Below are 17,123 nucleotides of genomic sequence, written 5' to 3'. Positions count from 1 at the left end.
TATTTATTTGTCAATTGTTATCACTGGTTAAGTGAATGCTATGGACTGCTGAATATCTCGTTATGCTGTATGAATTATTTGGTTATTGATATTGATAATGCTGTGATGTTATGGTTTTCTTGCAGGGCCTTGGCTCATGGGTGCTACGTGGTGCAGGTAAAGGCAAGGGTAAGATGGTTCAACCATGGGTTAGAAAGCTCTGGGGGCGAGGTATACATTGTCAGCTGCTCGGCCGCCACAGTCGAGGGATTGTACAGGAATGGTAACCTAAAATGTGTATTTTTCCATTAGAGTGGCCTTGTTTATTTTTACCTTTTGGAAATTTTGTAAATATGTCCTCTAAACCCTGTTTTGGGGTCCCATGTATTAAACTTTCTTTTTAATGAAAACGATCTGTTTATAACCAAAATCTTTTAATCCTAACCTGTTCATGACTTTAGATTCACATTTTTATTTAAATGACTTGATTAGCAAATCTTACACGATTTTCAACACACAGTGTAATGGCCTTGGTTACCTAGGGCGTTACAATTTGGTATCAAAGCGGTCTAGGTTTAAAGGTTCCTGAAGACTGGTTGGACATGTACACTCGTCGCTAAAGACAATCTCGACTCAGGGATTTGTAATTGAATACATAAGATTATAAGCTTAAGTGCTTGAATGAAATATGAATGCATTAATTTATATGCTTAACAGGGAGAATGAGATTCTGATAGGGCCTGGCCCTTGACTGCTGTGTGATGATATAGAGGCATGCTTATTAGTATTGCTATCGAATGTGGATGAATATTTGGATAATGATTTGCATATGGATTGCATGTGGTTAACAGTTTAGATTGAACTTGTTTGCCTTATCGTCTTATTGATATGTGGAAAGCATGATGAATATGATTGTATTTAGTAGTAATGAAATTTGATAACCAATGCATAGTAATATAGATTGGTGTTTGATATGCTTTATGTGTGTATGATTATTTTGGTTGTTTGGACCTGCCCGTGGGATGGTTCTGGATATGAACATCAGGGCTGAGGGGTTTAGTTAGTGATGGCAGACTAATTCAGATTGTATGTGCTTAGAATGGTTAATTGGACCTGGTATTGTTCTAGTGAGGGTTGCAGATGATAGCTAGGGTTGGCATCCTCCATCTGCCCCTGAAAGTCATAGCAGGTGTTTGCTGGTGTGTGAGTAAGGCTGTGATATCTGATAGAATAGATTAGATGGGTGAAATAGCAGGTTTTGTCGGGGCAAAAGCTGCTTTGTATACCTTGACAGTAAGGGTATCAGTGTTGGTTTAACCTGAGGGTGGAAACATATAAGAATTACTGTATGGAAGGCTTTAGAAGCATTATTCTCTGGTTTTGAGAAAAGTTTGGATTTTCTCAAGAATTGATTATTGGATGGGCATAGCTAATTCCATCCTTGGTATTACAGAGATGATAGGTCGTGACAGAGTGGTTATGCTAAGTAGTTGTGGCAGAAGGATGCCCGAAAGTGGTACTCAGACCCAAAATGTTGTCATAATGGGCTGAGAGGAATTCAGGCAGTGATTTAACAAAGAGGTTATGAAGACGTAGTCTGAGCTGTGGAGACTAATGAGTTTATGAATTTGGTTTGGAATGGTAAGACAATGACAGAGTATGTCAACAAGTTTGGAGAGTTAGTCAATCCGCTATGGAAGTTGATACAAGCGGATGTAGCCGAAAATGATGACTCATTTAAGGATTAAAATCTGGGATGGCCCAGAGCATCAGGGCTGCTCCAGTGCACAAGATGTTTATTTGTGCTTGGGCAGCAAGGAGGGCCATGCTACTTAAGGTATAAGGATTGAGGTATAGAGCGTGAATGCCGTAGGGAAAGAGATGCAAATGAAAGTATTCCCATTGGTGGTTCTTGGTAATCAGAATAGAAGGACCCCTGACAGTTCTATGGCTCCTGGTTTTGATAGGAAGGGGTCTAGTTTACAGATTAGCCGTCAGGACGGTGATGAGATCTAGTGAAATTATTTGGTATGCACCGGAAGCAGGAGACGCCATCTAGGGAGGCGTTAGGTAAGGACACGTGATCTACATGAAATGGTTCAACATGTTAGGTTGGATTAGGGGTTGCCCAGAATTAGAGAATGGGAGACTAGAATGTCTTGTTACATTCGAAGCACGAGGCTAGCTCCTCGGAGGTGACCAGTTGACTTGATAGTTCACTTTTTTTTTTATTATATAATGGGCGAGAAGAGGTCAGTGTTGCGTATCTCTCAGGAAAGGTTCAGATGTAAAGTTTATATCTCAAGGCTATTGTACGAGGGGCTTGAGATATTAGTGCTTGTTGGGGATGAATCAGAAATATATATGTTGGACTGAATGGAAAACTTTGTATCGGATTTTCAAAAGACAGAATAAGGGTTGATTGGCACCCTGTGGTATAGGAATCCGCATGTAATGGATGGTTATAGAAGAGTAATGTGAAGGACCTTGGCTTTGTTTAAAAACAAGAAACTGTAAGCAGTGCATCAAGTCTAAGACGAGCCCAGATATAGGCTGAAGAGACGATGGTTGGAGCCTTGTGGTAGGTAAAAGAATGGGATCATGGTCAGTATACATGGAACACCTAGTTGACAGTGAAGGCATAAGCGTAAAAGATTTGAGCACTTGGTCATTTGTAGAGGAATAACCCTAAGACTAGGATCCAGTGAGACTTACTGGGTAATTCGTACTAGAAATCCTTGACTATACAAGATAATTTTTTTTTATTTATTGGGAAGTTGATCTCTTACATAGAATGGTCTGTGTCAGTTGGATAGGATGCCATGCATTACAGAAATGTCAGATAAGGTAACAATTGGGATTGATATGGCACCGGTAATGGGTTGTGGATAGGTATATGTCTCGATGGGCAATGAAATTCAGGAAGAGGATCTTGTGAGAATGGTTAAGAATCCTACCATCATAATGTGAATTAAGAAATGAAGATCGGATGAGTAATCCGATGGAACCCGATGTTTAGGGGGAGATCCTAAAGGAACATTGTACTACCTCCTTAAGTGTATTGTAATCAAGAAGTTTAAATGGATAGTAAGATATGATATTCTTATATTGAAAGGTAATATGGTATAGGAGTGGATCACTGGAGTGGACCGCGTTCGACTACAAGTAAGACAATTGGACATGAAAGGTTGTAACTCAGCAGATTGAGTTAACATACTTTGGTTCGGGTGAATGGGTGACACAACGTGATAAGTAATAGTGTTGGGTTGAAAACCTTAAATTTTCCAAGTTTTGGATAGGAAAATAGAGAACAAAGGGAATAAGGTTGGAACCTAGAATTATTGGTTGTCTACAGATAGAATGGCAATCTGAAAAAAAAAAAAATTAATGGTTATTTTAAAGAATTACGCATTGAATGTGTAATTGTCTGGGATATTAAGAAAAGTATAGTCCTTTGATGAATAGTCATAGTGATGAATGCTGGCTTGCGGCTGGGGTGACACAGCATAAGATATAGTAAGATAGGAAGCATGAAGTACTGGTTCTAAGTAAGGAAATGAAAGACAACGAGTATTATGGTTTAGTATTTGTTCGGGGGAAAACCAATGAAGTTATGAGAATCATTAAGGCAGGAGTATCTGCCTATCTGGAAGGAGAATCATTAAGGCATGAGAATTACGAGAATCAATGGGTGGTGGTTTATGAGTGTTAGTGGTGCCAGTGATCAGACGGGAAGTGACCGTGGATAAGATAAGCAGACCCTGGGGTTTCAATTGACTTATTGGCCAAGGAAAGGTTAATGAGATTACAGTTGTAAGATAGGATCTAATAAGAGTGTTATTGCGAGATTAAAAGTAAGGAATTGGACTCTAGAGTTATGGCCAGAGGTGTGAGATTTATTACCTGATGTGTTTGAATAAATTTCGAGGATGAAATTGTTATAAGGAGGGGATAGTTGTAACAACCCAAAATTAGTAATAAGGCTTAAGGGCCTTGATTAGGGTGCCGGGAGGCATAATTGGTATTTATGTGATTAAATGAATAAATGCATTATGTGGCATGCATGATTATATGAATATATGGATACGTAAGATGCATGTTTATGAGAATTAATATGCATGTGTGCCCTGTTTAGTTTATAAGGGCATAATCGTAATTTTGGCCCATTGAGGGCATAAAATGTAATTATATATGATAAATTGTTCAGACCACATTATTATGTGGATATATCTGCAGCATGTAGCTCGAGACGGTCCTAGTGAGCGGATTGGCGAAATAGTCCCCACGGGGATTTATACCCGGCGCGGGGGAGCCTAGGGTATTTTCAAGAATTAGGAAAATATATCGGGGATTATTAGACATTGGGTAAATAATTGGTAATTAAGTGGATAACGGGATTAATTGATAGTTAATATGAACATTTGAGGAATTAGTGGGAATTGGGAATGAAATGACACTTTTACCCTTAGTGGCTGTTAAGGAAATAGATTAGGCTTGGGGGCATTTTGGTCATTTGACCTTAAGATATACATGAACCAAATAGATGGTTGTAGAAGGATAAAAGCTAAAGTAAAAACAAAGGTTCTTCTCTCCATCATTCGGTTTGCTCTTTTCTCTCTTCGGGCGATTAAAGTCTTGAGCTGAAGAAGGAAGTGGAAGCTTGGAGAAGTCAAGGTTAAGGCTGGTTCTTGGTTGGGAGTTTGAGCTGGGAAAAAAATAGAGGAGACTTCAGGGAACTAAGCTGAAGTGGTGCAAGGATTTGGCTAGGAAATTGGACTTCAATTTGGGGTAAGTTCTTCTCCCTGTTCTTGTTAGAGGATTTTGATTGTTGGGTAGAGTTTTGCTGCTGATTTGGATTTTAACTTGGGTATTATAGTGTCATTTCTATGATTGGATTGAATGGTGATTCTGTAATGACCCAACTAATTCTAAGACCTTGGACCATTAAAACTACTAGACATAGCCACTATTTTTTAGAAAACATACATAACAAATATTCATAACTTTATTAAAACTCCAAAGTAAATATTGAAATACATAAATGAGCTACATGGGATCACATTGTTTTAAAATAAAACATAACTTTAAACTAAAGGAAATTTTTTACAAAGCTAAATGCAGAAAATACATAAAAACATAATTTAAAGAGACTAAAAATAGCGTCATCCTCGAATCGTCACGCAGTCCATCGAATCTATTCATCCTTAATACACAAACCAAGCTACCAAGAATCCTTCTGTCGCCATAACTATTTTCTTGCATACATAAAAAATAAAGGAGTGATCCTAATGCCCATCAAGGAAAATCTACTAGCACATATAACATAAACATAAACATAAGACTACAAAACATATGACTATCAAAAACATGTATTATAATGACCATCATACTTTTGGGGCTTGCTAGCTAGAAAATCATATGCCCATAAATTTATGGGGCTTAGTTATCTAAACAAGTCATATAAATTTATGGGGCTCGTTATCTAAACAATCATATGCCCAAGGAATATATTATTGAGACTTGTTATCTAAACAAGTTATATGTTTGTTATTTAAACAAATTATATGCTTGTTATCTAAACAAATCATATACTTAAAAACTAAAAATTTATAATACATATAGCATAGCATAAACACATAAAAGCATACAAAATATATCATATTTTCCTTACCAACACCAGGATATTTGAGAACAAGGACGGGATTTGGAACACACCTAAAACCAACAATAAAGATGGTCAGTATTTCTAAAGATAAGAGATGAAAAGAAGAGAACTAATCCACCAAGAAGAAACTTACCGAAAAGAAACCTTAAGTTAAAAGAACTTAAATACCTAATCAAGAATCGAAAACAATGAGTTAGGATTTGAGTAAAGAAAACTAAAGGAAACTAAAGAACGATACAGAAATGAACTTAAGAATAAGAATACCTTTGAATGTACTAGAACTGATCTACATATCGATATTAAAAACACACCCTATATCTCACTTCCCAAGTATTTATAAAGCTTAAGATGATAAAGCTTTTATCCCAACCCAAGTGTTTATCACTCTGTAGTAACCCTAGCAGCTTGAAGGCTTTGAACACAGCTTGAAGAATGAGAAAATGGCTGGGTACTAGGTCCTATTCATAGAGTTCAAGGTGTGGAAATACCTTCTTTTAGCTTGAATAAAATAATGAATATTAATTGAAAAATATTTGAATATTCGTTCAACAGGTGCTTAAGACTCGGTCAAAAACGTTTAGAGGCTAGTCAAGAGGTTAAGGCTATTTTTAAAATTGAAAAACCGAACTTTCAAAAATAGATAGGGGGGGCCGATATATCTCCCCCTATAGGCGATATATTGCCTCACCCAGTATTCCTGAGGCTGGTTCAATCGTTCGTGCAAAGTCGACTTGTTTTTCGTATTTTCCGTAGGCAAGATATCGGCCCTATGTGCGATATATCGGCATACGTAAATATGTTAAACATGTAATTTCACTTTTTCAGCATAATTTGAATTGATTAATCAGGTTTGACTGAGTAATATGTGATTCCAGCAAGTTCTGGAAGGGTTTAGAGCTTCTGGAAACTTCTATTTTTGAATTATCCACTTAAAATGCTCAAATCCTCAAATAAACAAGATTGTGACAAGTGTCATGCTCTTAATGGTCTTGGAAGAATCTAGAGTTTCTAGAACTTTCTTTTATTTAAACTATAATTAAATCCTTAAATAAACATGCACACAACAAGTGTCATGATCTTATTAATTCTATCTAAACCTTATAGTATAATAATGACATCTTTATAAACAGCTATATTAATCAAACCTTATGTTATAATTAATATTCTTAAACTATAGGTTATACCTATAAGTGTTGCTATAAGTGTTCAACTAAGTCCCGGCTTGAACCAAAACCCACAGTAACTATCATACTATAACTACTACTACTATCTAACTAGCTAAGTAAAGTTCAGGGACTCTACAGATTCCTACTGATTTAGGGTATTGACTCTGGTTTAATTTTTTAGAAGGTTGATGATTATAGTATGTGGCTAATTCTTAATTCATAGCAAGTTTGGAGTTGAATTAAGGAATTTTGTTGGGTGAAATTCTGAGAAGTTTTCCAATTTTTAGTTAGGGTTCTTGAGCTTCAAAGCTCAGTTTTGATTTCTGCATTTTTGTGAGATTGTTAGCAAAGTTTTGATGTTATTAGGTTGTATTTGGTGAGCTATAGTAGTTTATGGGATCAATTTTGAGTTTGGATGATGATTGGAGTGAGTTTTTTGAGTTTTGGCTCAGGGAGGTTCGAAGAAAGAAAACCCAGAAATTTGCATTTCTGGTACTAGCGCTGTAGCGCTAGGTTAGGAGTGCTATAGCGCTAGGCTGTGTTTTCTGGGGGTTTCTTTCAATAGCGATGTAGCACCCACCTTGTAGAGCTGTAGCGCTCCTCAGCCTCCTGGAATTGGTTTTTGGATTTTTTCTTAGGGTTTTTGCTTGGGGGCTCAGGGGACGGGTTCACCACCTCGTTTGGTGGAACTTAGGGTCCTGAGAGCGTGAGTTTGGTCCCAGGATTGTCCTTTGGAATTCAAACTCATTGAAGCATCATTAATGGATTGTGACTAGGTGTACGCCAAGGCTCGGAGCAGGATCTTGCTCAAGGACCGTTCATAGTAACTAAAGCACTTAGAATTAAAGGTAAGAAAACTGCACCCGGTTATATGATTATGTTGGAACTAAGAGTTTCTTATACTTGTATGCAATGTCGTATGATGGTATTATGCCATGTGGACATGAGATAAACGACCTAAGAGTGCTGGAATTAATATTGGCGCACAAGGACGCGGCTCGGCCACTGGTAGCTAAGGTTAATTAAATAATCACTGAGCTTGGCCTAAGCGAGCCAGAGTCAGTGGGTTGAACACTGGGCTCGACCTAAATGAGCCGAAGACAGTGGGTTAAACAGAGGTTGTGACCTACGGGGGCCAACCCTAGCTATTGTATGATATGTCTATTGTTGTTAATTTGATGAATATGATATGCTGAATACCTGGATAATAGATTATTGATTTGTCAATTGTTATCATCGGTTAAGTGAATGCTATGGAGTGCTGAATACCTGGTTATGCTTTATGAATTATTTGGTTATTGATATTGAACATGCTATGATGTTATGGTTTTCTTGTTGGGCCTTGGCTCACGGGTGCTACGTGGTGCAGGTAAAGGCAAGGGTAAGATGGTTCAACCATGGGTTGGAGAGCTCTAGGGGCGAGGTATACATTGTCAGCTTCTCAGCCACCACGGTCGATGGATTGTACAGGGACGAAAACCTGAAATGTGTATTTTTCCATTAGAGTGGCCCTGTTTATTTATACCTTTTGGAAATTTTGTAAATATGTCCTCTAAACCCTGTTTTGGGTTCCCATGTACTAAACATTCATTTTAATGAAAATGATCTGTTTATAACCAAAATATTTTAATCCTAACCTGTTCATGACTTTAGATTCACATTTTTATTTAAATGACTTGATTAGCAAGTCTTGCACGATTTTAAACACACAGTGTAACGACCTTGGTTACCTAGGGCGTTACATATATGCTTTTTTTTTTTTTTGTAGCATTGAAATATTTATATAAGATAATTGAACACTAATATTAATTGTGAGAGATGTAGTTGTCAAGCACTTAAAAGTGAGCCAAACTTTAAAGTCTCCATGAACCAGCATAATATATATGTTGTAAAACCAAACTTTTATGTGTATGTATATGACAATTTTGTTTAATTGACCAGACATATATATGTGAAAAGCACACTCGTGGTCTATACAAGCTTTTGAGTCATTTAAGACTTTTAATGTTGATATACAGAATGAATGTTACTTTTACTTTGATCAAAGGTATATATATTCAGTCTGAGAATGATTTGATTATGTGATTATGTAGAGAATGAGCATGGAAGAAAAGGTAGTGTGTGTGACTGTAGCTTCATGGCTAGTGAAGCTCTTATTACAACATGGTTATCCCATTTGTTCGTGACCCAAGTTAGTTCCTATTATTATCATTGGCTTTTTAACTCATTTTATATTCTATCTTTGTAAATCTACCCAAACAACATGTAGTTTCAATTTTTGGATTTTCAACTTTTCATTCTTAAATTTAATTTTGCTTGCAATATCTACAATTTATAACTCCTTGTACATGCAGATGATTTAAAGAAAACACAACACTTGGCTGCACTAGATGGCGAGTGATGTTGCACACTAAGTTCATGATGCCAAATTTCCACAAGAACTTGTATTTTTGAGATCTTTTGTGAAGTTGTACTATTTTTTTTCCATACTTGTACACCCTTTTATTTTAGGGGATACATTCATTACTTTTTACTCATGATATATGATTAAGTGTTCTATCTTTACACGCAATTTTGTTTTTAATATAAGTGGCTGAGGTTAAGGATTACCTTTGTTGTAATATATTTTTTCTGCATATCTATTATGCTATTGAAGCTTAAGGATTTCTGATTGGTGTGGAGACTTTTGAAGCAGTTTTTTTATTTATTTCTGGTATGATTTTCAACGACAGTTAAAAAATGTCGCCATAGAGAGCCAACCATGACAGTTATTAACTGTCGGCGTTGCCATCAATGACGACAGCTAATAATTGTCGACATTGCCAGAAACAATGTCAGCTTATAACTGTCGGCGTTGCCAGCAACAACGACAGTTTTTAACTGTCGGCGTTGTGACCCCTACACCGGTATAGGCAAATACGACAATTAGTCGAATGTCGTTGTTACTCAATAGTGACAGTTAAAAACTGTCAGGAAAGCCTATTTTTGTAGTAGTGACACCATCGCATCACCATCATTAGACATCATTTTTCTTCAATTTTTCAAAATTATTAATTTGAGAAAAATTCAAATAAAACCCAAAAATCTTGTCAAAAGTGTTTGAAATCTATAATTGAGTTTCTTAAGACAATTGTTTCTTAGGTGTAAGTTTTGGATTGTATTTTGAATCATCAAAGCATAAAAAAAAATGAAGAAATGGATATTTAAAAGGGTGCTTTAATGTGATGGAAGGTATCAACGTCAATGGAGAGGACAACGTTAATAACGGTGGTAGATTGAGAAGATGGTGCGCTGCCACCATGGGGTGGTGGTTGGGGGTGCCATCGTGGTAGAGAATGAGAGAGGGGTTGAGAGAGTTTGAGAGATAGTTATAGAGAGAGAGAGGGGTTGTTAATGGGATGGGAAATTGTGTCTAAAATTTACAAAATGACATAGTTTGGGGATTGTTGATTATACTGACATATATATATATATTAATTAAAGTATATTATGATCCACAATACATGAAATTTCCCATAGTATATTATAAAAGAGTTCAACTCATGTTTGGTCCAGTCCTGTGTAACTCAATTACATAAGGTATCTCTACCTTAATGTCATTATGTTCAATGATCTGGATCTAAACCATTGCATTCTTAATGATAGTGGACTTTACTAGCAGCAAATAATTAAAGATCCCTTGTAAAATCCTGATTGGATAACTTTATTTTTAGACAAAATATTTTAAAATTCCTAAAAAAATAGCAACATATCTTTAAATAATCATCTCATAATTCTGCTGGTTTTTTAAGTGAAAATCTCTTTTAGTGTGAATACAATTTTTACCTTATTTATCACAATCAATCTTTATTGGTAAAATATTGTGTTTTATCTTGTGAGAATATTTTCAGGGATTATGTTCATTCTGGAATAAAGAAGGTTTAAAAAATGAACATGGTCAAAAGAAATGACCATGTTCATTCTACCAAATAAATTTGATGGCGTTACTGACTCATCAGTTTCCTTTTCTGTTGACACAGAATTCATCTGGCTGGCTGATTTCCTAAATCAAAGGAAATTTGCAAATTGATTACAAAGATCTCAGAAAATGATGGCCTTGGATGATTTTTTTTGCTATAAATACCTTGCTAAGGCCTTTGGAAATTTCATCTCTTCCATTTGGAAATTTGTAAACATTATGTTATTTTGAAGAGTGTTTTTATTTGTAGAGATTAAGTTTGTTCACCTTAATTTTTTTGAGAGTGTTGAGTGTACTTGTGGATATCTATCTAGTCCTTGTAAACAGGTAGTGTCTATTGTGAGTGTGTTCATAAGGATCTTCGGGAGAGGATTCCATATGAGTCTCACTTTGGGAGGAAGTGAGCACTCGCTATTCTTTGAAGGGATTTCAAGAGAATCAGCATTTCATCAAAACCAGATTCATAGAGAAAAGTACAACAGGATTGCAGCAATAGTTTAAGAGGGAGTCTTACATTGGTTAAGTCAATGCTTTTGTACACATTATTTCTTTACTAATTTGTTTATTCTCTGGGCGTGGTCCCATGGATGTAGGTTATCTGAAAAGATTTCTGAACCACATAAAAATTCTCGTGTGTTGAATTTTTACCTGTTTTTCTGTTTCAGTTTAAACAGTTGCATAAGTAGTGTTAACAAAACTGAATTCTGTCTAAAGAACTTACTCAGTTTTCTGCATTTAATTAAGTTGTTTATTTTAAATCACTTGGTAATATTAAGATACGGAATTTCAATTGGTATCAGAGCGAGTCACTAAACTATTAGTGTGATCTTGTATTTTTTTTCCGTTTGTTTTTGTGCCTTGTGAAATGTCTTTCTTTGCAGAAGGTGGTTCAATAACATCCTCCCTTGTTGAATGACTCTAACTATCCTTATTGGAATGTTAGAATGAAAGCTTTCATCAAATCATTGGATGGAAAGGCATGGAGATCAATCTTAACTTGTTGGACACCACCTGCTGAATCTGATGATCTCACAAAGGTAAAATCTGAAATCAACTGGAATGATGCTGAAGATAAATTGTCTAGTTATAATAACAAAGCCTTGCATGCTATCTTTAATGGTGTTGGTGAAGAATATATAAAATTAATTTCTTCATGTGAGTCCGCCAAAGAGGCTTGGAAAATTCTTCAAACCCAATTTGAAGGAACTGCTGATGTCAAGCGCTGTAGGCTTGTAATTTTAACTACAAGATTTGAAAATCTTAGAATGACTGAAACTGAGTCTTTCACTGAATTCTATGAATGATTATCTAATATTGCTAATGAATATTTTGCCTTGAGTGAAAAATTGGAAAATAGTGTGTTAGTTCAAAGAATTGTTAGAGTTCTTCCTGACAGGTTTCAAACTAATCATTCGACTATTGAGGAGGCAAAAAATCTTGACACAATGAAAGTGGAGGAGTTGATGGGTTCACTACGAACTTTTGAAATAAATCAACAAATTCGTCAAAAGGAAAAACCGAATGCTCTCAAAGAACAATTAGTTGCTCTCAAATCATCAAAGGAGAAAGACTCAGATGAAAATGATGGTGAAGATGAGATGGCCCTGTTGACAAAAAAATTTCAAAAGTACATTAAAAAATTTGGGAACAAGAAACCTACATTCAAATCTTCCAAAGGTAACCACTTCTCTAAAAATTTTGATAATAGCAATAGAAGAGGTGTGCAATGCAGGGAATGTGAAGGATTTGCTCATATTCAATCTGAATGTGTCAACACACTAAAGAAGAATAAAAAGGTAATGACAGCTACTTGGAGTGATCAGGACTCTGAAAGTAGTGATGAAGAAGATAACACAAACCTTGCCTTAACTTCTGTTGTTTTTTAACTAACTTTAAATTCGCAGGATAAAAAAAGGTTTGTTTGTTTGAACAACATAGTTCAAGAAGAAAATTCTGAATGTGAATCCAATGAATTTGATCTGTATGAGGATTCTTTGAAAGAATCATACAAAGACATGCACGATTAGTGGTTAAAAGTATGTTATGATAATCGCTTAGCAATAACAAATATTGATAAAAAAGGAATGATGAACTTGAAAATACTATAAAGAACCTTGAGAATGAAGTTATTGCTAAAGATTGTGAAATATTGTGAAATTAAGCGATTATCAAATGAAATTAATCACATGGCTAAAGGTATAAAATGCTTAATCCAGATTCTAGGATTTTGGATGATGTAATTGTTGTAGGTCAAAAACTAGTTAATTTTTCTGGATTGGGATCTGATGGGTCCAAATCAAGAGGCAAAACCATTTTTGTAGAATCTGGAATTATTTCTGGCTGAACCACTAACATTTCTGTAGGAACATCTCCGTTAGCTGATGCTACAAAAGTACAATCTGTTTCAACAGTTGTTACACAGACCAAGTTTCTCAGAAACAATAAAAGTGGGCATTTTATTCCCATTTGTCATTTTTGTGGAGTAAAAGGGCACATCCGACCTAAATGTTTTACTATGATGAATTTTTTAAAAAATAATTATCTCAATTGTTATAGTAAAACAAAAAATATTGTGAAAAAACCATCCAAAAAGGTTTGGATATAGAAAAAATTAAATTGCCATGCTGCATTTACTTGTCATAAAACGGGTGCATCTAATTCCTGGTATTTTGATAGTGGATGCTCCAGACACATGAAAGGTGATATAAGTATACTCACTAATTTCAAATCTTTGAAATGTTGTGTTGTAACTTTTGGTGATGGTATGACAGGAAATATTGTTGGAAAATGTACTCTAAATCTTGATGGGTTACCGAAATTAAGAAATGTTTTTCTTGTAGAGGGACTTAAGACTAATCTGATTAGCATAAGTCAAATCTGTGACCAAGGCTTCATAGTAAATTTTTCTCGTGATGATTGCAATGTTGTTGATGAAAATTGTATGAGCGTTTTGAAAGGATATAGATCCATTGATAATTGTTATACACTCTCACCAACACTCACATGTCATTCAGCCATAGGTAATACAACAGATTTACGGCACGAAAATTGGGACATATAAATTTAAAAAATTTGAAAAAGATTGCAAATGCAGGATTAGTTCGTGGGTTACCTAAATTGGGTAAAGAATCTGCAGGTAAATGTGAACCATGCCAGTTGGGGAAAAAATTGAAAAATTCTCACAAAAGTGTCACAGGAATTAATACTTCAAAAGTTCTTGAACTTTTGCATATGGACCTTATGGGTCCAATTCAAGTTGAAAGTATTAATGGAAAAAGGTACATTTTTGTATGTGTTGATGATTTTTCTCACTTTACTTAGGTTGATTTCTTGAGAGAAAAATCAGATACTTTTGATGCCTTTAAAACTATTTGCATGAAATTAAGAGTTGAAAAGGATTGCAATATAGGTAAGATTGTAAGAATCAGAAGTGATAATGGCAAAGAATTTGAGAATACTGTTTATGATGAATTTTATAAATCACTAGGTATTTCTCATGAGTTCTCAGCGCCTAAAACTCCTGAACAAAATGGAGTTGTTGAAAGGAAAAATTGAACCCTTCAAAAAATGGCTAGGGTAGTGTTGGATAGCAAAAAACTTTCAAAAAGACTATGGGCTGAGGCAATTAACACTTCTTGTTACATAATCAACCGTGTTTTCTTACGATCAGGAACTAGCAAAACCCCATATGAAATTTGGAAAGGTAAAAAGCCTAATGTAAGTTACTTTCATGTGTTTGGTTGTGTGTGTTACATCCTTAGGGATCTAGAAAATATTGGAAAATTTGATGCCAAAAGTGATGTGGGTGTTTTTCTTGGCTACTCCATTAATAGTAGAGCTTATCGTGTTTTTAACATGAGAACTCAAGTTGTGATGGAATCTTCAAATATTGTTATTGATGATTTGAAAGATTTTTCTAAATATTCTAGTGAAGAAGAAATTGATAGGTTAATCGATGAAAACACTCAACGAAAATAATTTGATGTACCTGGAAGTGATTCTGTGACCACAGTTTCAGCAATAGTAGCAACAGAACCTGAACTTGTTGCAACAACCCCTGAACAAACAGTGAAGGAGGGTCCATAAATTATCACTGATTCAATTAAGAGAGAACCTTCTACTAGAGTTAAAAAGAATCACCCTACTGACCTCATTCTTGGTAACATTGAGGACAGTATGGTCACCAGAAGAAGGTATGTGAATCTTTTTCAATTTGTGTGTTTTACTTCATCTTTTGAGCCTAAAAATGTGAAAGGGGCTTTGTGTGATGAATCCTGGATTAAATCAATGCAATAAGAGTTGGAACAATTTTCTAGAAATGATATCTGGACTCTTGTCCCTAGGCCTAATTATGCCAACGTTATTTGCACTAAATGGATTTTTAAAAATAAATTTGATGAATTTGGTCCAATAATTAGAAATAAGCCTAGGTTGGTGGCACAAGGTTACACGCAAGTAGAAGGGGTAGACTTTGATGAAAATTTTGCTCCTCTTGCTAAACTTGAGTCTATTAGGCTATTACTAGCTATGGCTCACATTGTTGGTTTTCAACTATATCAAATGGATGTCAAATATGCATTTTTGAACAGTATATTAAATGAAGAGCCATTTGTTGAACAACCAAAGGGTTTTGAAGATCCACATTTTCCAGATCATGTTTTTCAACTCAAAAAGGCTCTTTATGGTTTAAAACAACCTCCTAGAGCTGGTATGAAAGGTTAACTCAATTTCTTGTTTTAAATGGTTATCGGAGAGGTGGAGTTGATAAAACTTTGTTCATTAAAAATGTTGATTTTGACATTATTATTGCTCAAATTTATGTCGATGATATTGTTTGGTTCCACTTCTAACAGTCAAGTGCAGGATTTTGTCATGCAAATGAAAGATGAATTTGAAATGAGCATGGTAGGAGAGTTAAATTACTTCCTAGGATTGCAAGTCAAACAGACAAAAGATGGAACCTTCATCTCTCAAAGTAAGTATGCCAAAAATTTGATCAAGAAAGTTGGGATGGAGTCTGCTAAACATGCCAAAACACCAATGGAAACCAGGGTCAAACTGACCAAGGATGAAAATGGTGTAAAGGTAGATCCAACACCGGCTAGTCGTCCTGACATTAGCTACAATGTTGGGGTATGTGCTCGGTATCAAGGGAATCCTATGGAATCTCATGTGACAGTTGTAAAGAGAATCATTCACTATGTAAATGGAACTCAGGAGTATGGAATTTGGTACTCAAAGGAAACAAACTCTAACCTTGTTTGTTTCAGTGATGCTGATTGGGCAAGTAATGCAGATGACAGAAAAAGTACAAGTGGTAGATGTTTCTATCTAGGAAACAATCTGGTTTCCTGGCACAGCAAGAAATAAAATTCAATCTCCTTGTCAACTACTGAGGCTGAGTACATAGTTGCAGGAAGCTGTTGTACTCAATTATTATGGATGAAACAAATGATGACAAATTATGGGTTTGATCTTGACACCTTGACTATTTTTTGTGATAATACTAGTGCCATTAATATCTCAAAAAACTTGTTCAAAACTCTCGCACTAAACACATTGACATTCGTCATCATTTTATCAGGAACTTGTTGAAAATAAAACTTTGGTCTTAGAATATATTGAGGTTGACAAACGAATTGCAGATATTTTTACAAAATCCCTTGATACAGTCAGGTTTGATTCCCTCAGGAAATCCTTGGGGGTGTGTACTAATTACTTTTTGTTTGTGTTGTGCCATATCCATGTACTAGAAAATGTTGTGTGATTTCTTCTTGTTCTTGTCCAAAGAAAAACTCTCAATCATTATGCAAAATATATTTTTACTTCAGGTTAGAGTTTATAGTTAATATATAACATGCACATTTTTATAAAAAAAAATCAAAATAAATAGTCCCTCCAATTAATATTCTTCCAAATCAATCTGTGTTTATAGTGTATGAGCATTTGATCCTTGAAAAGTATTTTTAGGCTCCATTTTAGAATAGAGCTGCCTACGCTGTTGGTAATTGCTATCTTTGAGTAAGTTGGAACTATGTAACAAAAATTATGTAGAAGATACTCTACCACTTATAAAGGCTGCCTTCAGTGTAGTGTGAAAGCATCTAATTTGGTTACTCTTTGAGAAAAATGCTAAAAATTGCCACATAGGGCAATGTCCCTGAAAAATGATAAAATTACAATACATGCACTACAAGAAAAAACAGTATTCATAACACTTAAAAATTGCTAACCGGGACTATTGATAACACTTCTGAAAATGCTAACATAGCCCCTGTTATTAAAAGTCCAGTCTTTTCTATAACAGTTTTTGAATGTTATGTCCGGTGTTATCTTAAACTATTCAATAACACAT

At 35.2% G+C, this 17,123-nt stretch overlaps 1 protein-coding gene across 1 annotated transcript; it reads left to right on the top strand.

Annotated features, from left to right (window-relative positions):
* Positions 1-15,592: 15,592 nt before the first annotated feature.
* Positions 15,593-16,103, top strand: LOC133806184 (uncharacterized mitochondrial protein AtMg00810-like). Its single transcript, XM_062244307.1, has 2 exons — positions 15,593-15,970; positions 16,065-16,103. Exons 1-2 carry the CDS (start codon positions 15,593-15,595, stop codon positions 16,101-16,103), a joined length of 417 nt encoding a protein of 138 aa, XP_062100291.1.
* Positions 16,104-17,123: the final 1,020 nt, after the last annotated feature.

Source organism: Humulus lupulus, chromosome X (assembly GCF_963169125.1).
Source record: "Humulus lupulus chromosome X, drHumLupu1.1, whole genome shotgun sequence".
Taxonomy (NCBI): domain Eukaryota; kingdom Viridiplantae; phylum Streptophyta; class Magnoliopsida; order Rosales; family Cannabaceae; genus Humulus; species Humulus lupulus.
This window is presented reverse-complemented; position numbering and strand designations above follow the sequence as displayed.

Bases quoted from the DNA above. Each gene is read 5' to 3' on its own strand.
- LOC133806184 (XM_062244307.1), top strand. From the start codon at position 15,593: ATGATATTGTTTGGTTCCACTTCTAACAGTCAAGTGCAGGATTTTGTC. The intron at 15,971-16,064 runs GTAAATGGAACT...CAAGTAATGCAG, and splicing joins TAAAGAGAATCATTCACTAT to ATGACAGAAAAAGTACAAGT.